This window comes from Lynx rufus, unplaced genomic scaffold (genome assembly GCF_022079265.1).
Source record: "Lynx rufus isolate CCGP_SWC_20201006 ecotype Redwood Valley unplaced genomic scaffold, mLynRuf1.p SCAF_24, whole genome shotgun sequence".
Classification (NCBI taxonomy): domain Eukaryota; kingdom Metazoa; phylum Chordata; class Mammalia; order Carnivora; family Felidae; genus Lynx; species Lynx rufus.
In genome coordinates this window covers 11,698,345-11,720,772 of record NW_025814839.1, presented here as the reverse complement: position 1 = coordinate 11,720,772, position 22,428 = coordinate 11,698,345, and the positions used below count along the sequence as shown (strand labels likewise).

Genomic DNA, 22,428 nt, shown 5'->3' with positions numbered 1-22,428 from the left:
GATCATAAGTCTCCCTGATTTAAAGAGACTTGACAAGAGCCTTATTCCTGTGTCCCCGTGGTCTAGAATGCTGCTGGCCTGATGTACATGTTCAGCACGTACTTGCTGAACAAACAAACGAACCAAAGAATGACTTTGAATTCTTCCCTATTATCTTCCTGACGGTCTCAAGCCAGGTCTGTTTTGGAGACCACATGGTTTGGAATGCTCCCCCACCCGTCCCCCAGCTACGTCTCATTCTTTGAGATTGCCCATTCTCCCCCATACAAGCCCGGTGCTGGAGTCGTAGACCATTCCATGCTCCCACCCAATAGCTTCACTCATCTGTCCAAACCTAACCACCCAAAGGAATCAGCTGACCCAGCATAGAATCCATCTACTGGCTTTACTTCGCCTATCAGATTTTGAGTCCTGGTGGGTGGGACCAGTTCCCAGTATAGTTAAATAAGGGTGAACATCTAAGCAGAAATGCAATCGGAACAGATCAGCCTCAGCTCAAGTCTACAGGTGAGTAAAAAGACACCCCTCCACGCAGACAATGGAGCACTGGAGCCACGCATAGCAAGAGAGAATCCAAAGCCCTTACACAGCCCCAGGGAGAGACACTGCGGGGGGGGGGGGGGGCTGTTAGACCTGCCCTTTTAAAAAAATCAAATCCCCCCCCAGCCTTTCATCAGTCTAAATTGAGCAGATCACAGCGGATCAGGTGTGCCCCAAAGCCTTGACTAAGATCTGCTTCTGCAGCTCAGTAAAATTCTTTTTCTCTGTTCCTCACTAAATTCATAGTTCCATGCGTCGACATGGCATTGACACCAAGAGTCTCTACCACCATGATGTCATTGAATCCCTATCCCCCACCCCAACCCGGGAAGTTAGATGGAGGAGTAGGATTAACATCTTCTCTCCCATTTTACAGGTGAGAATCCTGAGGGTTAGAGGCATTCCACAACACGCCCTTCCCAGTCTTTCCCGACTCAGTTAAGGACAATTCCATCCTTCCAGTTGTTAAACCCCAAGCTTCCAAGTGGTCCTTGAGTCCAGTCTTTGTCTCACATCATATTCTATCCATTAGCAAGACTTGTTTATATTCAAAATATACGCAGGGAAATGATGTCATGTCTAGGATTCACATTTAAATAACACAGGAGAGGGGCGCCTGGGCAGCTCAGACAGTTAAGCATCCGACTTCAGCTCAGGTCAGAATCTCGAGGTTTCGTGAGTTGGAGCCCCGCATCGGACTCTGTGACCACAGCATGGAGCCTGCTTGGGATTCTCTCTCTCTCCCTCTCTCTGTGTCCCAACCCCATTCGCGCTGTCTCTGCCTCTCTCAGAATAAATAAATAAACTTAAAAAAAAAAAAAGTCAGACCATGTCACTCCTCTGCTTGAAACTCTCCAGTGGCTCCCCATTTCATTCAGAGTAAAAGTCAGGCCCAGTGGTCTTGAAGATCCCATAGCATTTACTCCCCCACCCTTTGCCACTTAAACCTCATCCCCTCCCGCTCTCCCCCTTTGGTCATTCCCTTCCAGTCATGCTGTTTTTCCTCAAACCCACCAGGCACATTGATACCACAGGACCTTTGCACCTGCTGCTCCTTCTGCCACGAATGAGCCTCTTCCCTCTAGCATATATGTGGCTCACTCTTCGCCTCCTTCATGTCTTTGCTCAAATATCTCCTTTTCAGGCCTTTCCAACCACGTCATTTAAGACCGAACATCTAAACAGTCATACACGCACACACACCGGGTACCTCTTAACCTCTTGCTTTGCTCTGTTTTTCTCCTTAGCATTTCTCACCATCTTATTTACTATAAAATTTGACATAGTTATCCTGTTTATTCTCTGTCCCCACCATCAGAATGCAAGCCCTCTGCAGGCAGGGATTTTTGTCTCTTCACTGCTGTATCCCCAGCACCTGCCTGGCACGTAGTAGCTAATCAATATTTGCTGAATAAACGAATGAATGGCCAAGTGTCCTGCCCAACTGTCCAGGCCCATCCCTCTCCTCTCCCCCCCCTTTACCTTCTGTGCCAACACATAGTTGACAGCTGAGTCCCTGGCACACACCGGGATCGTTCGGACTTTTACTTTGTTCTTGGAACGCCCTCTCCCTTCTGGCCGCGTCCCCGGTCTTTTAAGGCTCACACTGGACTCTCAGAGTCTCTTGTCCGGCTCCCCTACTGCTCTGGGAGCCCCTGGGACAGGAACTACATCTCATTGTCTTTTTAACGCAGCATCTGGCACCTAGCAGGCATTCAATAGGTGTTTAGTGACTGAATCATAATATTTGCATTTACAGGGTGCTCTCTGTGCTCAATGCTCAGTGCTTCATCTGCACAACCTCCTAGGGGGTGGGTTAGCATTATTTTTCACAGATGAATTATGCGAGGGTCACAGAAGTTAAGAGTGTGGCGGGCAGTCTATTCTGCCGGACTCTGGGGTTCCCCTGGCTCACCCTGACCGACCACAAGTCCCTTTTCTTTCTGAGCCTCATTTTTGTGTGACAAGAGGGGGTGGCCGGGCCGATGGATGCCATCCCACTCTGACCTACTGGGAGAGTTGCCTCCTCTGGGGCCAAACCCAAGCCAATTTCAGTTTCCAAACGTCATGAAAGGGAAACTCTAGAAACTCTAAAAGCTGAGAATCGAAACCAACAGCATAAAGGTGGACTGGAAGCCAAGCATTTTAAGGTGGCCCCAGATCTCCCAGCTTGGCTCGCTGTCCCTCAGTGTCCTCGCCGCGGCCAGGGGTCTCCAAGAAGAGGAACCCAGGTCAGCCCAGACACCCCTGGTTCCGTCTCCTCTCTGGTCCCTTTATCCCACAGGACGCTGGCAGCCAGCCGAGGGGGAGCCCCCTTAAAGAAGTGGGTGTGTGCAGGGAGCTGGGTAGGTGCGTGGCTATAAATCTGTGCCCCAGTGGTACTCTCCTCATTCAGAGATGGCGCCGACCCCAGAGCTCTATGACACCCCTGCCTCCCGGCTGGACTCCTTCGTGACTCAGTGGCTGCAGCCCAGCCGGGACTGGAAAGAAGAGGTCCTGGAGGCCGTGCGGACGGTGCAAAAATTCCTAAGGGAAGAGCACTTTGAGGGGGAGCATGGGCTGGACCAGGAAGCGCGGGTGCTGAAGGTGGTCAAGGTGAGACTGGTCCCTCCCATCCACAGGCCAGGGCCCGGCAAAGGCAGCATGGGGGTCCTCGCGACAGAGGATGCTTGGGGACGTCTTGCCTCGTTATCCTCAGCCCGCGCTGCTGACACGTCAGGACACCCCAGCTAGCCGCGTGCACCCTGTAGTACGTACGTACGTACTGTCTGCCTTGAGCCGAACAAGCCTGATAAGGAAACTAGTGATTGTAGTTCACTAGCCCAAACCCTTAACATACCCTGTCTCTAATCCATGCACCCTGTGAGGTACGCACTGTCCTTTGCCCATTTTACAGATGAGCACAATGGAGGCTTAAGGTTCCTAGTGACCAAATGCAATGCGAGGTCTCTGATTGGATCCAGGTGTGAAGTAGACCATCTGGAAAATAACAGTGTGGGGACAATTAAGGACATTTTAATACAGCCTGGATATTAGGTAATCTAAGGCAGCCATTGTTGACTTTATTAGGTGTAACAGTTTGGCGGTTATGGGAGGAAATGTGCTCCCTAAAGTATTCAGGGAAAAAGTATCTGTAATCTGCTTTAAAGTGTTTTTGATGATGCAAATGTGGCGAGAAGTGTAAACCTGTTGAATCTCACTGGCTGGATCTATGAGTGCTCGTTGTGTTCTCTTTCTATTCTTCTACGTTTTAAGTTTTAGATGAAAAAAGTTTTCTTAGATGAACATAAGGGAAGGGAAACAAAAGTAATGTAAAACCAGTGAGGGGGACAAAACAGAAAAGACTCATAAATATGGAGAACAGACTGAGGGTTACGGGGGGGGGGTTGTGGGGGGGGGGATGGGCTAAATGGGTAAAGGGCACTAAGGAATCTACTCCTGAAATCATTGTTGCACTATATGCTAACTAATTTGGATGTAAATTAAAAAAAAAATTAAATGAAGCCTTCAAAAGAAAGAAAATAACCTTAAAAAAAAAAAGAAGTTTTCTTTAACGGAAGCTCAGAGAGGCGAGGTGACTTACCCAAGGTCACACAGCTAGTGGTGGGGCCGGGATTTGAACCAGGATCTATCTGGTTCCACAGCCGGGACTCCAGGCTGCCCTCACTGAGATGTCCCCCCAAGCCCTTCCTTCAGCTGCCTCTTGACCTGGCTAGAGTCAAAATTCAAGAAGGTCAAAGCGAGAACGGCCCTGGAGAATCAGACAGTCTCAGCCACACCTTTGTTTAAAAATGAAGGAAACTGAAGCACAGAGAGGGTGATAGATGTCCCAAGTTCACACAGAGAGCTCGTGGCAAAAGCAAGACTAGAATTAGGGCACCTGACTTCCAGCCCAGTGCTCTAGTTCTGTCTCCAGGGGCAGCCACCTCAGGGAAGGATTTAGAAATCTCAGGTCCCTAGCCCTTCCTTACACCCACCCCTAGCGCCTAGAGCCTGGGGCCGTATGATTTCCACAGACCTGGGTTTGACTCTTGGCATGTTTTCTTTACCAGCTGCGTGATCTTAACTCCTCTTCTCCCTCAAGCTTCTGCCTCCTCATCACCATTTCCTCCTTGTCCAGCAAAAGCTAAAAGCTAAAAGATTAGCACCTGGGGGCGCCTGGGTGGCTCAGTCGGTTAAGCATCCGACTTCAGCTCAGGTCATGATCTTACGGTTCATGGGTTCGAGCCCCGTGTTGGGTTCCGTGCTGACAGCTCAGAGCCTGGAGCCTGCTTCGGATTCTGTGTCTCCCCCTCTCTCTGCCCCTCCCCCACTCATGCCCTGTCTCTCAAAAATAAACAAACCTTAAAAAAAAAATTAGCACCTGGTACATGCTCAAAAACAAAAGCGTTGTTATAAATTCTTGCTCTGAGTCAGGCAGAGCCTCCCAGCCTACCCCACCCCTAACAATCCAGAGAATGGAGTAGATGAAATGGGGCAGGTCCGGAGACTATAGGATGCTACAAAGAGGATGAGTTTTGATGGCAGGAAGTGGTATTTACCCAGCCCTCAAACTCTGCCCGAAGACTGTGGCCCTTGCCTTCTCCCTGAAACCACAAAATAAAAGAGATAGTTCAAAAGCAATGGTCAATGAGAAATATTGCTTTATTCAGACCCTAAACCCTCTCCCCCCCTCACCCACCCCCAAAAACCTGATTTACTGGGCTTGTCCTTGAACGAGTTGGGTTTAAACAGATTCGGGCTGAAGCAAGTCATGAAGATTATTCTAGAATATTCTTTCTTCTCTGCCTGGGTCTTACCACTGAAAACGGCAGGAAGCCTATAGCTTTCAGGGGGATGAGCCCTTCATTCACACGCAGGGTTCCATCCCCAGCCCTGCCAAATGGGGCAGAAATGCTGGGTCGCAGTGAAGGAAGAGAATGCAAAAGGGCGGGGGAAGAAAAGATGGCAGTCTTCTCCTCAGAACCAGGGCCTGCCTCAGAGACTTGGGTCACAGGACAGAAAGGGAGAAGAACCACCCTTGTCTTCTGCCCCTTTATCTGACTGACTATGACTCCTGGCTCTGAGTCCAAGGCAAGTTGATTAATCCTCACTGCCTCAGTTTTCTTATCTGTGCACTGGGGACAATCATACCTGTACCCACCTCAATCGGCGGGTGTTAGGATTAAAAGATACTGTATGTGTAAAGGGCCTTCAGTGATATAGTGAGTGTTCACCCCGTGACAGCTGGATTATAATCAACCCTTGGTGACTCCACCCCCCAGAAGTGGTAGCCAACTTGAGGTCTGGGGCATCACTAGCAAATCTACCGCCCAACCTGAGGCTGGAGAGTTGTGGGGCTTTGTATAACAGAGGCAGGAGGGGTGGGAGAGCAGGTCTAGCCTCTCAGAACATCGAATAGACCACTTCCAACTTGTCCAGCTCAGGCCCCTTCCATCCAGATGGGGAAACAGAATCCCAGGCAGAGAAGGGACGATCTCAGTCCACTAGACAAAGAAGAGCATGAGAAATATATTGCTGACCTCCTGCATTCCGGGCACGTGGTAAGCCCTTGCCATGCCTTATGTATCATCCCAGTGATACACTGAGTCTCCTCCCAGTGACTCAAGTGCCATTACTCTTCTCATTTCACAGATGAGAAATGGGGGTTCACGATGATCACACAGCTGAGAAACAAGGGCAAGAATCGGGGTCAAAGTCAGGCTGCCCCATCCCGCAGGCTGCCCTACGGTTCTTATCCACCAGGCAATCCTGCGCCCCGCTTTTTACTGTCATGAAATTACTCAGACACCCAGAAGGCTCAGAATGCACTGTACAGAAGGCGCCACTAGGTTTCTTGGAGGAGGCGTCACTCCACAGGTTGAGAATACCCCGTCTCAGAAGCAATGCGTTGTCATTAATAAAAAGTGTAGGCTCTGGGGTCCGGCTGCCTGGGTTCAGACCCAGACCCTTCTGTGCACTGTGTGACCCTGGGTGAGTGACTTAGTCTCTTGAAAGTCCAGTTTTCTCACCTGGAAAGAGGGGGATGGCGGTACCCCCACCCGTACCTCTGGGCTGCGGTGGACATTACGTGGGATAATTCCTATAAAGAGCCTCAGGGACTGCCTGGCAGGGGCAGTGGCTCAGGGTGACGGGGCTCTGTGTTCCGCAGGTAGGCTCCTTTGGGAACGGCACGGTGCTCAGGAGAACCTCAGAGGTGGAACTGGTGGTGTTCCTGAGCTGTTTCCACAGCTTCCGGGAGGAGGCCAGGTACCACCAAGCCGTTCTGAGTCTGATGTGGAAAAAGCTGTGGTGTTGCCGGGACCTACTGGCCCTTGGGCTCGAGAACGTGGAAATAGTCCAAGGAGTCCCCGACGCCCTCGTCTTTACCATCCAGACCAGGAAGACCGCAGAGCTCGTCACTGTCACCGTCGTGCCTGCCTACAGGGCCCTGGGTAAGGGGAGGGGAAGCCGATCTGATTCACACACTTGCCCTCCCCGGGAGACCCGGATTCCCTCACCTCCCATTCATGACCACATGCAGACACCTGCATTCATCCATTCAACCCATGTTCTGAGCTGGGGGCTCAGCGACCACAGGGCCCAGGACTGGCCCAACTTGGGCCACTGTGTCACCCAACTCGGGAAACGTTTACCAAATAATCATGTGGATAAATATATGATTGCAAGAGGAGACGAGACCCACAGAGGGGAATGTGTTAGAAGCATAATCTGGGGTGCTTCTGTAGCATTTATCACAGGTGTAGTGTTTGTGCTTTTCAGAAGCAGACCCTGAGACAAGGGTTTGAGGACAAGCAGTCCCAGGAGATGCTGATAGAGAAGTACGGGAGAGGGACAGGGGAGGAAAGAAGCATCGTAAGGTCACCATTATGAACCACAGGGCTTTGTGCTCCTGGAGAACTCTAAGTCACCATGTACAGTACCCCTCAACTGAATCCCAAGTGGGATGTTGGAGTTTATTCCCCAACTTCGCAGTCACCCTTGGCTGACGGCTGCTTCCCAGGACCATTAACTCCCCAGCACTTCTGGTTTGTCCTCAGGCAAAGAGTCCTCGATGTTTGAAGTAAACAGTATCAGCTACAACCTCAGATGATCATGTTTCCTCTTGTGCCAGCTCCTGTTAACTAGAGTGGTTGCCAGGAGTTGCTTTGTAGAGAAGGTGTCAGAAGTGGGATCCTACGTGAGCAAGAAAGAGAGTGCCCAGATGCATTAGTGATGCATGCCACAAAAGCACAGAGTTCAGCAGCACACTGCTTGAGGAGCCCAGCTTTCTTATCTGGAACTGGTTCTCTGCTTCTGGGGTCAGGAGTTTGGAATAAATCCCCGAGAAAGAAATCCAAAACAGACATTAAGGAAACCTGGGGTATTGGGATGTGGAGAGAAGACCACAGTCTTCTGAGACTCGAGGAGTGGAAAGCCCACTTTTGGTTCTCCAGAAGTACAATCAAGCAAGGCAAACCTTGATTCCCTTAGACTGTGAGGTCTCAGGTTTCCCTGGAGAGACACTCCAATGCATGAGCAGGCTAGCTCCATAGACCTCTTATCAACCTGGGGCTTCCTAAATCCCCACTCTCTACCTCTGCCTCCTCCCACTCAGGGCCTTCTGTTTCCAACTCTCAGCCACCTCCTGAGGTCTATGTGAGTCTGATTGAGGCCCACGGTTACCCTGGAAACTTCTCCCCATCCTTCAGCGAGCTGCAGAGGAACTTTGTGAAACATCGGCCAACCAAGCTGAAAAGCCTCCTGCGGCTGGTAAAACACTGGTACCTGCAGGTGAGGGGGCTGCCAGGATGGGGGCAGAAGGGGTCGCTGGCAGAAGGGGGGGGCGGGGCTGATTTGTCATTCCAGGAAACTGGGGGAGGGGGAAGAAACTGCTAATCTTTTAAACTGTAAAAGTAAAGTGAAACAGTGGAGAAAGGTGGGAAAGGAGGAGGAGGAGAAAGAGGAACAGAGAAGGAAGGAGGAAAATAAGGAACACACAGTATTTCAGTAAACAAATGTTTGTAAAACCCCAGTTACGGTCTATGTTGGCTAATGTCAACTTCACTGAGTTCTGTGGACATTAGTTAATCTCAGCTGGTTAAGGACTAACCAGAGGAAAGTTTTGGTTAATTGCGCCCACACCAATTTCCCCCCACAAATGGTCGGGTTGCTATCACAACCACTATTGACTAAATATATCCACTAATAGCTACTTTTTAGATTTCACACGTGATAGTTTGCAAGGCACCAAGGATATTCCAAAATATCCAAATGAACAAGTCTTCTAAAATCACAAAAGGAAAATTCAGAAACAAACTCAAAAATGAAAAAGGGCAGGGCGGGGGGGGGAGCTGCTTTCTTATTTAAAGATTTTTTTTTTCAACGTTTATTTATTTTTGGGACAGAGAGAGACAGAGCATGAACGAGGGAGGGGCAGAGAGAGAGGGAGACACAGAATCGGAAACAGGCTCCAGGCTCTGAGCCATCAGCCCAGAGCCTGACGCGGGGCTTGAACTCACGGACCGCAAGATCGTGACCTGGCTGAAGTCGGGCGCTTAACCGACTGCGCCACCCAGGCACCCTGAGCTGCTTTCTTATTTAAAAAAAATGGTAAGGAAAAAAATTTTAATAAATAAATGGTCAGAAAGTCATATTTTAGAAAGATTTGTTCATTTTTAAAAAGGAAGTTTTTTTTTAAGAAAAAATTATTTTTTTAAAAATCAAGGGGCTCCTGGGTGGCTCAGTTGGTTGAGCATCCGAGTTTGGCTCAGGACATGATCTCACAGTTCGTGGGTTCGAGGCCCGGGTCAGGCTCTGTACTGACAGCTCAGAGCCTGAAGCCTGTTTCAGATTCTGTATCTCCCTCTCTCTCTCTGTCTCTCGCCCGCTCACACTGTGTGTGTGTGTGTGTGTGTGTGTGTGTGTCTCTCTCAAAAATAAATAAACATTAAGAACTTAAAAACTTTCCAAGGTTAGTAAGTTTGCAGTTACTTGGTGGAAAAATAGCCATTTTCTTACATGATTATCACATCAACCAAGGTTGTGATGTATCTTCACACACCAGCATCGCCAAAGCCAAGAATAAAATTGGTTTTGTTGGTGAGTCAATTACTTACAGGAAATGATGCAAGGTTTTGTGGACTTGAAGAATTTGAACCCAAAAGAATGATTCATTTGCTTGCTTTGTCTGTTTGCTTGAGCGCTGAATGTTTTCTTCCTGCATAAGATATACACATTTTTTTTTTTGTAATATCCACGGGACAACATATCAGCTTTACTTCTACAATCCTCCCTTCTGTTTTTGTTCAAGCCTTCTCCCTTAAAACAGGGATTTGATCACGTGTGGTTTCTTAAAACAGTTTTTTGGTTCAGTGTTACTGATTTGATATCTTTGGTTCAACTAGTTTTGTTTAGCTGAGTGTTGCAAGATGTGTTGGTCAATATAGAAGGACATAAAGAGCTCATGCTATTTGGTAAACACAACTAGAGTCTCACTGTGGTTAAAAGATTGAAGTTTGTTTGTTTGTTTGTTTGTCTGTTTGTTTGGAGGCTTTGTAAAGTCCCAGGAGTTGTCATGTGCTTTCATGGCTCAGAAGTATTTCATTCTTCTTTTCAGTCCATCAACTAGGGGGTGGGAGACCAGGGAGCACGCAACTTAGCTCCTCGGGGGTTTCATCTTTCAAATTGACTGTAAGGTTATCACCGATCTTAGAGACGTCTAAGTGTGTTCATGCTCGTAGCCTGTCCCCAAAGTGTTATTTTTGCCATCTATATAATGCTGGGCTTCTATCAGCCTTACAACAGTATCAGATCAGTTTCTGGAAGGGATTTTATAAGCATCATTTCCATGTGTGAAGAGGAGGGGGTTATTCTTGCTTTTTTTTTTTGTTGTTTTTTTTTTGTTTTTCTTTTACGGACAAAATGATGTTTGTTTCTTATATCTGGAAGTATTTAATTCAGTACAGTTCTGGGAACAAGATGGGACTTTTCCCAGTGTTTTAGTTGTGCTTTTCACACAAGGTTTTTTGTTCATTTGGGGTTTTTTTTTTGTTTTTTTGCCATTTTAAGTATACAGTTCAGCAACATTAATTACATTGACAATGCTGTGTAAACCTCACCACTGTCTGTTCCCAGATCATTTTCATCCTCGCAGGCAGAAACTCTGCACCCAGTAAACAGTAACTCCCCATCCTCCTCCTCCCCAGGCATTGGCAACCACCATTCGACCTTCTGTCTCTGTGAATTGGCCTATTCTCTGGGTCCCTCATTTAAATGGAATCATACATTATCTGTCTTTCTGGTCTGTTTTATTTTGTCCTTGATTCTTTTGAGGGAGAGGGGGCAGAGAGAGAGAGAGAGGGGAGAGAGAGAGCATCTTAAGCAGGCTGCATGCCCAGCACAGAGCCCAACGTGGGCTGGATCTCACCACCATGAGATCATGACCTGAGCTGAAAATCAAGAGTCAAACACTTAACTGACCAAGCCACCCAGGTGCCCCTGTCCTTGATTCTTTTTCTTAATTTTAATTTAATTTTATTTATTTGTGTGAGAGAGAGAGAGCTGGGGAGGGGGCTGAGAGAGAGAGAGAGAGAGAGAGAGAGAGAGAGAGAATCTTAAGCAGGCTCTATGCCCAGCACAGAGCCTGATGTGAGGCTCGATCCCATGACCCTGGGATCATGACCTGAGCCAAAATCAGAGTTGGGCCCTCAACTACCTGAGCCACCCAGGCACCCCTGTCTTTGATTCTTAATAGTGGAATTTTCACACCTAATGACATGAGATTTCTTGCATGAAAACAATTTTAGTTATAAACTTGATTTATTATTGGTTATCGGTTAATTGACACATTGCCTTATTGAAACCTATCCTCGTAGGAAGAAGGATAAATTTGTATTGAACTTATGTAAATGCTACGTATTCATGAAAAAGAAGTTAATAAAATCACTCTGTAAATGTTTAACCATCATTCTGAATAGTTTTGTAAACAGGGCCAATTTATATATGCTATGCTTTTACAGCATCATTATCTTTGTTTTTCTGAGGATTTGTTAGATTATGATCGATGGTAGGAATTTTTATAGGCATTTTTTATCCTGAGGTGTTGGAATAATATGTCATTTAAAGAACGTTTAAACTTAGCTTGCCCAAGTATAGCCATAGATTGAGGATAGAAATTAGATTAAGAAGAAAGAATGGGTCTTTTTTTTTTTTGTCACATATCCATCAAAAATAGAACATTAATCTGGGTAATTAATTCTCATTTTGTTGATCTTTGGTTAAGCAATCTGCTTTTATGAAGTCATCCGCTTCTGGAATAAAAGAATCTGGTGAACTTCTGCCTCAGTCCCCTTTTGGGAATATGAATTTATTCCCAATTATGCTCCATAAATTTCCAATCTCTGAGTGGGAAGAAAGAAATCTACCTACCAATAGATTATATTGTAATCAGATCATTCTTTTGTAAAATGTTTTCTTCTTTTATATACAAAAACAAAAAGAACTACCACTTTTGGTTTTACTACTTTAATTATGGTCAAAAATAAACACAGGGTGAAATCCAGCCATCAGTCAGCTCCTCATCTCATAGGGCTGTTTTCCACGAGTCACGTATACATGTGCACACACATGCACACATATTCACACATGCAGACAACTTTTTGAGTAATTTAAAAACCCGTAAGACAACAACAGTGAGCCTCCTGGGAGATCCCAGAATCCTCAAGAAAAAAAAACAGACCAAAAGAGAAACAGAGAAAGACGCAAAATACAAGCAAAGTCCCATCAACTGCCACCCAGCAGAGAATAAAGTCCTATCATCTGTCTCCCCATAGAGACCAAACGGTCAAACCATAAAACTAGATGCACAGGTCATTGTCACCAAAAGGGACATAAACGGCCCTGTACAAATAAGTAAGAACACGAACCAGAATTGGATTTGGCCAAGAACCAGACTTAATTAGGATCAGACGTACAAACAGTCGGATTGGGGAAGGTGGAAAGAAACATCAGCAAGGGTAAAGCTGTTGCCACACAAGGTCCACCCTGGGAGCTGGAAGAGGGGCGTGTCCAAATGTCAAAGCCCATGGGGTACATTTCTCAGGCAACACAGTTCAGGTCGTTTGGGAAATCAATCCTCCTGGACAATCTCAGTGAGACAGACCTCCTGCTGCAAAAAGAAACTAACAGACAAAAGTCACTTATTAAATAAGAACTTGCAGGCTAGTTTGCCAGGGAATCAGACTGCAGAAGAAAAGGCTTAAGCCAGTGGAAAATATAATAGGTGTTTAAAGAAACAACAATTATCAAGACTAGGTTTAGAGTTTGTCTGGTCATGGAAAAATGGCAATTTTCTCACATTTATCATATCTAGAAAGGTCATGACATATCTCAGACGGCTCCATTGCAAGAGTCAGAAACATTCTGAACACGGAGAAAGCAAAGTATCTCTGAAGATCAGCCCTGGAAGGGAACACAGATGTTTTCTTCTGGGTTTTTTTGTTTTGTTTTGTTTTGTTGTTTTTCTTTGTACCATTAAATAGTCTGTTGAAGCTCCTAAGAGAATGAAGGGGCTCGTGTTCCCTAAGGCTTACATCTTAGGATTACAGGCATTCTGCATTATATTTATCATCTAAATTTTAAGAATCCCACTAGCAGGGGCACCTGGATGGATCAGGTGATTAAGCATCAGACTCCAGCTCAGGCCATGATCTCTCGGTCCATGGGCTTGAGCCCCACGTCCGGCTCTGCTCTGTCAATGTGGAGCCTGCTTGGGATTCTCCCTCTCCCTCTTTCTCTGCCCCTCCCCAGCTCTCTCTCTCTCAAAATAAATAAATAAATAAATAAGCTTTTAAAAAAAGAATCCCACTAGTAAAATCTCCCTAATACTGGAGAAAATAAATTGTATTGCTATGAGTTTGAATTCTTAACAAAATTACATTAGTCTTGAGTTTTAAGTGTGAATTCAAAAAATGTTATGAAAACAAATTCATTAATTTGTAAATAAATTTTTTTTAATGTTTATTTATTTTTGAGACAGAGAGAGACAGAGTGCAAGTGGGGGAGGGGCAGAGAGAGAGGGAGACACAGAATCGGAAACAGGCTCCAGGCTCTGAGCCATCAGCCCAGAGCCCGACGCGGGGCTCGAACCCACGGACTGTGAGATCATGACCTGAGCCGAAGTCGGACGCTCAACCGACTGAGCCACCCAGGCGCCCCAATTTGTAAATAAATTTTAATTCAATGAAAAATGCTTCTAAAAGTTGAGAATAAAGTTGTTATCCTTTAGATGACCTGTTTTTGTTTGTTTCAAGGTCGAAGTAGGGTTTTTTTTCCCCCTTTGACTATGGGGTGTTAGTGGCCACAGGGCAAGATGTCAATTTCACATCCACAAACCAAATAGCTGGATGTTTGACAGAAATTTTCATTTTCTTTTTTTTTTCTTTTTAATTTTTTTTGTTGTTGTTGTTCAGTATCATTTTATTTTATTTATTTTTTTTATATATGAAATTTATTGACAAATTGGTTTCCATACAACACCCAGTGCTCATCCCAAAAGGTGCCCTCCTCAATACCCATCACCCACCCTCCCCTCCCTCCCACCCCCCATCAACCCTCAGTTTGTTCTCAGTTTTTAACAGTCTCTTATGCTTTGGCTCTCTCCCACTCTAACGTCCTTTTTTTTTTTTTCCTTCCCCTCGAAATTTTCATTTTCTAAGTGAATACTAGAAAAATTGTTTAGACAAGAAGTGACTGGTATGCTTTCTTTTTAAGAAAAGATGCTTTTCTTTAAGATGCTTAAGTTAAGATGCTTTCTTTTGCAAGTAAGAGAAAAACCAACTCAGACTGACTTAAACACCAAGGAGAATTATCAGCTCATGTGTGAAAACCTGTAACAGTGGGGATGGGGTTTCAGGCACTGTTGGGGGGGGGGGGGTTCTCCAGGTCTGTTTTCTCTAGAATTGCCTCAAGTTCTCTCTCTCTCTCTCTCTCTCCCAACTCAGATTTCAGGCTGATTTAACCTCAGGATGGCAAAATGGCCACAGCTATTTCTGCCCTCACATCCACACATGGGAGAAGATTTCTGTCCTTTCAGCCCCCCTGGGCTTCACTCACATTGCCAGCTCACATCACAAGCTTCTCTTGAACCAATCACTCAGCAAGGGGAATAGGTTTATGCTGATGACCCTGTCCAGTCAGGACCCACCCTGGAGTTGAGGGGGATGCTAATCCCATCCTCCAACCAGCATCGCCGCTATACAATGGAGAAGAAAGAGATGCCTGCTAGAGCATTCTGCGTTCCCCACAGAATCTCAGCTATTGACAAATTCTATACATACCTCCCACCCCTCCCTTTTTTTTTCTATCAGCTAAGAAGACTTTTCTTTGAAGGAAAACTTTCAGAAGCCCAGTACACTAAGAGAGATAGAAATTGAGCTGCTTAGGCTGGGATCTAGTAGCAGAGTCCCACCCCTCACTCCGTGGGACATCTCTCTGTAAGTCCACACCAGGGGTTATGTCAAGCCTAGTTTGAGAGATGCAACTCTTGATCTCGGGGTTGTGGGTTCAAGCCCCACGTGTAGGGTGTAGAGATTGCTTAAAAATAAAATCTTCTAAGGGGTGCCTGGGTGGCTCAGTTCGTTAAAGTGACTTGATTTAGTCTCAGGTCATGATCTCAGGGTTCGCGAGCCCCACATCAGGCTCAGGGCTGACAGCACAAAGCCTGCTTGGGATTCTGTGTGTGTGTGTGTGTGTGTGTGTGTGTGTGTGTCTTTCTCTTTCTCTCTCTCTCTGCCCCTCCCCCTGCTCTCTCTGTCTCTGTCTCTGTCTTTGAAAATAAATATCTTAAAAATTCTTTAAATAAAACCTTAAAAAAAAACATACTTTGAAACCCACTGGGCCAACTGAACGAGCCCCTTAAGTCTAAAACCAGGAAAATCATGTAGGGCCCGAAAGGGAAAGTGACTGGCCAGGATCACACAGCCGGTAGGTCGCAGAGCTGACACAGGAAGTTGGGTTTTCCAGTTTGTGGTCCGTCCAGAGCGGATCCTGACACACAACCTTGGGGTCTCTCTCTCCCGGGTCTCTTTCTACAGTACGTGAAAGCCAAGTGCCCAAGGGCGGCGCTGCCCCCTGTCTATGCCCTTGAGCTGCTGACTATCTACGCCTGGGAAGTAGGTGCCCAGGAGGACGAGAGCTTCAGGCTGGACGAGGGCTTTGCCACTGTGATGGAGCTGCTCCAGGAGTATGAGTTCCTCTGCATCTACTGGACCAAGTACTACACATTCCAGAACCCACTCATCAAGGGCTTTGTCAGAAAACAGTTCAAAGGAGACAGGTACTGGGCCCCTGCTTGCTCACCACATCCCACGGAGACTGGAGAGAGAAGGGAGGCAAAAGCGGTGTCGCACTGATTGGCTGGGCTTTATCAAGTAGTAAAACTGAACCGGAATCTCACAGTGACTCGGGGCACACCTCCAGGTGGCCGTCTTTCGGAGTACCAACTGGGGCGGCCGGAGTGATGGCAGAACAGGCATTTAGAAAGTTTCTTCCCCTCTTGGACCGAGTTTTAGTTGAAAGGGGTCCCGCCGAAATTGTAATCCACTGAGGCATTGTGCTTACAGAAAAATCTCAAGGAGAAGGATTGCAAGCAACAGTGGTGGCCGGTGGATGGGGATCTAAAGGAAAGGATGGAGAGATTCAACCAGTCAATGTGAAAGTTGGAGATAAAGTTCTTCTTCCAGAATATGGAGGCACCAAAGTAGTTCTAGATGACAAGGATTATTTCTTTAAAAAAAAAAAAAATTAAAAAAATTTTTTTAATGTTTATTTATGTTTGAGAGACAGAGAGAGACAGAGTGTGAGCGGGTGAGGGGCAGAGAGAGGGAGACACAGAATCTGAAGCAGGCTCCAGGCTCCAAGCTGTCAGCACAGAGCCCGACGTGGGGCTCGAACTCACGAACTGTGAGATCGTGACCTGAGCGAAGTCGGATGCTTAACCAACTGAGCCACCCAGGCGCCCCTAAAAAATTTTTTTAATGTTCATTTATTTTGGAGAGAGCGAGAGAGAGAGCATGAGCGAGAGAGGGGCAGAGAGGGAGGGAGACACAGAATCCGAAGCTGGCTCCAGACTCTGAGCTGTCTGCACAGAGCCGGATGTGGGGCTTGAACTCATCAACCGTGAGATCATGACCTGAGCCGAAGTGGGATGCTCAACCCACTGAGCCACCCAGGTGCCTCGTCAAGGATTATCTCTTATTTAGAGATGGTGGCATCTCTTATTTAGAGATGGATTATCTCTTATTTAGAGACGGAAAGTATGTAGACTGAAACAAATCATTATTGAAATGGCGTGAAGTGAAGCTGTCTGTTCCAGTGAAGTTGCGAAATCTTCCATCGTGTAAATAATTTTCATGTCTCTCTTTTATAATAAATTAATGGTATCCAAACTAAAAAAAAAAAAAAAAAAAGTTGGCCACCTTTCAAACTCGCAGGGGCCCTGAGGGGTTGAGGGGCGTTTCCCTGTCCCTCAAGGAACCTCGCCCTGCTTTCCTCTCTGGCTTCCAAAAGCCCATTTTGGTGCGTTTTAGCGACAGCACGGAAAAACGGAAAGAATCACGGAGAGCCAGGTGTCATCCCAGTCCTGCCTTTTTGTCTCACCTCTGTGAGCCTCAGCTCCTCATCTGGAAAACAGGAGAAACTGGCACCCACTGTGCAGGCTGTTGTAAGGGTCAGAGTCTGAAGGGCCTACGGGGTGCAGTCTATGGTAGATGCCGGGGAAATGTTCATTATTGTAGCTCACGCCGTTGGAGCACATGTAGCTCTAGGAAAAGCACCAGCGCCCGCCCCCAAGCCCTGGGCCATCAACCATTTCAGCGAAGGCTGGCTCAACCTAAAGCGTCAGCACTTGGGTCCCTTTGCCTGAGGGTTTTCAGCCTCCCCTAATGACTGGTGGAAGCTGGGGGATAAATACCCCAGCTCCCTCCTGTCTCAGATGGGAGGACTCTGTCTGGATCACGTGTGCTACACTGTTTCCCAGAGGCCCTGCAGTGGAACTGACCGCCGGTGGCCCACATATCCTTCCCCACATGTGGTGCTTCCCCACATACCCTTCCAAATAAACCCCTAGCACTCAGATCCTGCTCTTGGCACCTACTTCTGGGGACACCCAGCTGAAACAAGTCTTTACATCAGCTCTAGGTAGCTGCAAGCAATATTTATTGTTCCCTTATATGAGTATTGGGTCTTTTTATTTCTTTACAAGGAAGAAAACCCCAATCTCCTGATGAGAAGGGGATTTTTATTATAAGGATTCCCAGGAATGTGAGGTTAGAAAGCCACTGGGACCCAAGGCAAACCTGCAGACACCCTCTTTCTGTGTCTCTCTCGTGGTCCCCACGCCCTCTTTCTTCCCATGACCTCTGCTGCTCTCCCCACACCTGCCCTGTTCCTCTCTTACTTCCGTTTGATGAAGAACCTGCATCATCCCTGGCCCAATCCCCAGAGGAAACTAGTCTACCCATTGGGCACAGGCCCTATGTGTCAGGTCACCTGGTGGGTCACTTTGGGTCAGGTGATCTCACCCTCTAGGACAGCCTGGCACCTCCCCCTTTTTCAGGCAGGATTATTTCAGGGATGCAGGGATGTTGCATTCTGTCATGGATAAAGTCACAGCTCCCTTCTACGCCCAAAGCTCCTGGAGTATAAGGGCCAGGTCTTAATCATGGGCTTGGCATCCAACACATATGGCCAAGCCACAACACTTAAGGAAGCGATTAGACCTCTTTCAAGCCAATATTCTTTAAAAATTCATTCACCATTTATACAGAAGAGAGACATTTGGTGGCAGCCTAACCCCTGCTCTACTGAGGCAGAGCCCATGGGTGAGAACACCCATTTGCTGGCTGTGAGAACTCACAGAAAGAAGTCTGTGCCTCAGTTCCCTCCTCTGTGAAATGGGGACAACAGCAACAACAGCAACACAATAGTCGCTGCCTTTCAGAATTGTTAGAAGGATTAAAATAGGTGAATTCACACAGGGTGTGGCCCAGCGCCTCAATAAATATCAGTAGTTGGTGGTGGTGGTGGTGTTTCTATCATCCAAAGCACTTCAGCAGCCCTAGCCTTCAACTTACTTATGGAGCCTCAGCAAAACAAAAGCTCTGCCCACCTGTTATCGCTACCCATGCCCTTGGGGCATCTCAACACTCCACACCCCCCCCCAAACACCTTGCACGCAACTCTCCCCAAGAGGAATTCTTGGAAATGTAATCATCCCCACTCGCTTCTTCTCCACCAATGTTCTTGGGTCCTCTCGGCCTGACAGCCCGCCCAGGGCTCCAGACACAGCACGTGCTCAGTGGTTGGAACAGATGATCGCTTGAGCAGGATTCTTTCTGGCTTGCGGGCCTCCAGACGGAAGAGAGTCTGGGAACCCTCTCCCTGTGTTGCAGGCCTGTCATCCTGGATCCAGCTGACCCCACCCACAATGTGGCAGAAGGGTACAGATGGGACATCGTCGCTCAGAGGGCCTCCCAGTGCCTGAAACAGAACTGTTGCTATGACGACAAGGAGAATCCAGTCCCCAGCTGGACCGTGAAGGTAATGGCTCCTCTTGGGGTTGTCAAAGGCTTGAAGCTCGGGAGCGGATAACTGCATAGCATATACTTACTTCTGTGTCGATGGAGTCAGGAAGTTGGAAGCCTGGCTGGGGCACCCACCAGCTCTGTGAACTCGGGGACATTTTTTCAACCCTCTGAGCCTCAGCCTTCCTTACAAACTCGTGTTCTCCTTGTCTTTCTCTTTCCCACAACCCCCTGGAGAATCAGTCATGCTCGCGAGCATTCTTTGCATGAGCTGAGCCCAGGCGAGTCAATTCAACAGCTCTCTTGTGCCAGCATTTGGGGTTGGTGTGCGGAGGGGCAATGGAACAACAGTAGTGCAGAAATAAGACTTAACCCCTACCCTCAAGGGATGAAGAAACTGAGGCTCAGGCAGGTTCAGTTAATTAACCAAGATCACACTGCAAAGGGGCAGCAGAGCCAGAATTTGCACCCAGGTCTTTGTGGGGCCCACCAGCCAACTGAGGCCCACAGATAGACTGAAAAGTATATGCCTCTGGGTTTTTCCTGAATCTAAAAACCGTTGTGCAAAGACTTTTATTTTGTAAAATCAGAAGACTTGGGGATTCCGGGCTTATGTTCCTTCTTGAAAAGATCAGCTGGTGTCCAACCCTCCCCAGCACCTTCCAGGTGGTGTTCTTCAGCCACCAGGGACTGCCAGGCCCTCGAGCGTGGCCGCTGATGGTGGTTCAGAACAGACTTTGAAATCTGACCAACCTTGGGTCAAATACCCACGGTGCTCCTCACCACCTTTGTGATGGTCAGTAAGTTATTTAACCATGCTCGACCACAATTTCCTCATCTGTACAATGGGATAATAGGAACCAAGGTCGTAGGGCTGCTGTGACAATAAAATGCATTCAGAAGAGTGTGACAGGTGCCCAGCCCAGGGCCTGGAAGGTGGTTGGCACAACCCAAATGTTTACTGCTGTTGGAAACACGAGGATGGGTAAAGGGAAATTTTGCATGTCAGAGGAGGGTGGAATTAACCCTCTCCCTCTTCTCTCCCTTCCAGCGGGCACGAGACATCCAAGTGACCGTGGAACAGTGGGGTTACTCAGATCTGATCCTCAGGGTGAACCCTTATGAACCCATAAAGAAGGTTAAAGAGAAGATCTGGCAGAGCCGGGGCTGTGTGGGCCTACAGCGTCTGTCCTTCCAGGAGCCTGGTGGCAAGCGACAGCCCCTCAATAGCCGGTGCTCCTTGGCCTATTACGGAGTCTTCTCCAACATCCGCATCTGTCTGGTGGAGACCATCTCCCCCGAGATCCAGGTCTTTGTGAATCATCCCAATGGTGGGAGCCACGCCTACGCCATTGACCCCAAAAGCTTCATCCTGGGCCTGAAGCAGCAGATTGAAGACAAGCAGGGGCTGCCCACAAGTCAGCAGCAGCTGGAGTTCCAAGGCCAAGTCCTGCAGGATTGGGTGTCTTTGTGGAGCTATGGTATCCGGGATAGTGATACCCTCATCCTCTCCGAGAAGAGAGCTGGAAAGTTTCCTTTTCTGCCCAACTAATCCGGGACTCAGCATATCAACCACTTCCTCCAGCTCTCGCCTGGGGGAGGTCCCATGTCTTCACCAGCTTTGTAAATAGTGAGCGTAGCCCCGCCAGGAGGGATGTGGGACACTTGCTATACGATGGACGATGGCCAGACCATACATGACAATAGAATTCTGACCCACAGCCTCTGCAGTCCCCTAGGCCAGGAAGCCAAACTATCACCTCTGCAGCAAGCACCCCCAAATCATCAGGACTTGGTTGATCACTGCCAGCTTCCCTAATTCGACCTCACTTCCAACTTAGAACCAACCAGAAAAATCCAGATAGGCTCCCTAACCAATCACAGAGGAGGCCCTGCTTCTAATTAGCTGCCTACTGCTTCCCCATGCCAACAGCTTCAATCAGCGTATACCTGAAGCCTTCCCTTTTTTTCCACTATAAAGTTTTCCCTGTCTTGGAATCTCTGCCAGTTTACGAGGGATGCTGGCTGACTCCCTTGCAATAGCAAGTTGGAAATAAATAACCTTTGTTTATTCTCCTTTGGGTGGTCGTCATCTCTCTCTACGGGTGCTGATGCCGTCCTGGTGGTTCTTGCTTACTCATTGGAGCCTCCTAACTCTGGGAGGCGAGGACTGCAGGGAAACTGAGACAGACAGAGACAAAGCCCAGGACAGCGAGGACGATGAAGTGTAAAACGATCCCTTCAACTCCTGATGCACACACACAAACAGTACATAATGGTCCAAGGACTTGAGGAAAAGAACAGTATCTTTATCATCAGAGGATATCATGTGATCAGGTTTCCTCCCATCAACCAGTAAAAAGTTTCCTTTTTACTCCTCCCCTTTGCCCTGGTTTCTGATGAACTACTCCCTTACTATAGAATATAAAATGTACTTTATAATTGGTTCTCAGCAGCCTCTGGGCAATTTACCAATAGTAACCTATTCCCCACCCTCTTTTGCCTTAAGGGACAGAACAACTGCCTCCTTTCCATAGGGTAGACAGGCTAGTCCACCCCCCGGCTTTTATTCTTGATAAGGCCCCCAGTACCCACGTTGTAACGGGAAAATTCTTGTTTAAAAAAGAAAAAAGGAATGAATAAGTCACCTTCCTCTCTTTCATAATAGAAAAGCCCAAGGCCAAAGAGGTTTTGTTTTTGTTTTTAAGATTTTATTTTTCCTTTAAGTAATTTCTGCCCCAGGGTGGGGCTTGAACTTAGAATCCTGAGATCAAGTCACATGCTCTACCGACTGAACCAGCCAGGCCCCCCCACCACCCCGAGAGTTTATTTTAATACAATTTCTGACACGCAGCCTCAAAGGTAAAACATGAAGAGAAGCATCCCAAAGACAAAAGTCACTTTGTTCATCCTACATAGCAGAGTATCTTAACTGCAGAGATTCTAATGTGTCGGTCCTGGGTGGGTCCTAGGAGTCAGTATGTAAAAGCTCCCCAAGTGTTTCCAATGTGCAGGCTGAGTGGAGAAGTCCTGAGGTAAAAAACTGGAGAATGTTTTCAAAACCAAACTGTGCATCAGAATCACCCGGGACTGTGCCTCTTGAATTTTAATGTGCACACCAATCACCAGGCAATCACGGTTAAATGCAAGTTCCGATTCAGTAGGTCCGGGCTGGAGTCAAGGTTCTGGTATGACCTAGGCAATTCCTTTTTCCTCTGTAGGTCTCATTTTCCTCATCAAGAAAAGGATGGAGTTCACCTCTTACGCTCTTCCAGCTCTCATATTTGAGGAAACCCTCGGGGCAGTCCGGGGGAACCGAGGGCGG

At 47.4% G+C, this 22,428-nt stretch overlaps 1 protein-coding gene across 1 annotated transcript; it reads left to right on the top strand.

Annotated features, from left to right (window-relative positions):
• Positions 1 to 2,937: 2,937 nt before the first annotated feature.
• OASL (2'-5'-oligoadenylate synthetase like) lies at positions 2,938 to 21,179 on the top strand. Its single transcript, XM_047088305.1, has 6 exons — positions 2,938 to 3,135; positions 6,692 to 6,974; positions 8,138 to 8,313; positions 15,615 to 15,856; positions 18,972 to 19,119; positions 20,155 to 21,179. The coding sequence occupies exons 1-6, from the start codon at positions 2,938 to 2,940 to the stop codon at positions 20,653 to 20,655; spliced, it is 1,548 nt and encodes a 515-aa protein (XP_046944261.1). The 3' UTR covers positions 20,656 to 21,179.
• The last annotated feature ends 1,249 nt before the right edge of the window (positions 21,180 to 22,428 follow it).

What these genes read in the sequence shown, in the direction of transcription:
- OASL (XM_047088305.1), top strand. Translation starts at nt 2,938, where the DNA reads ATGGCGCCGACCCCAGAGCTCTATGACACCCCTGCCTCCCGGCTGGAC. An exon ending in GGGTGCTGAAGGTGGTCAAG is followed by an intron (nt 3,136 to 6,691) that starts GTGAGACTGGTC and finishes TGTGTTCCGCAG; the next exon opens with GTAGGCTCCTTTGGGAACGG. An exon ending in TAAAACACTGGTACCTGCAG is followed by an intron (nt 8,314 to 15,614) that starts GTGAGGGGGCTG and finishes CTCTTTCTACAG; the next exon opens with TACGTGAAAGCCAAGTGCCC.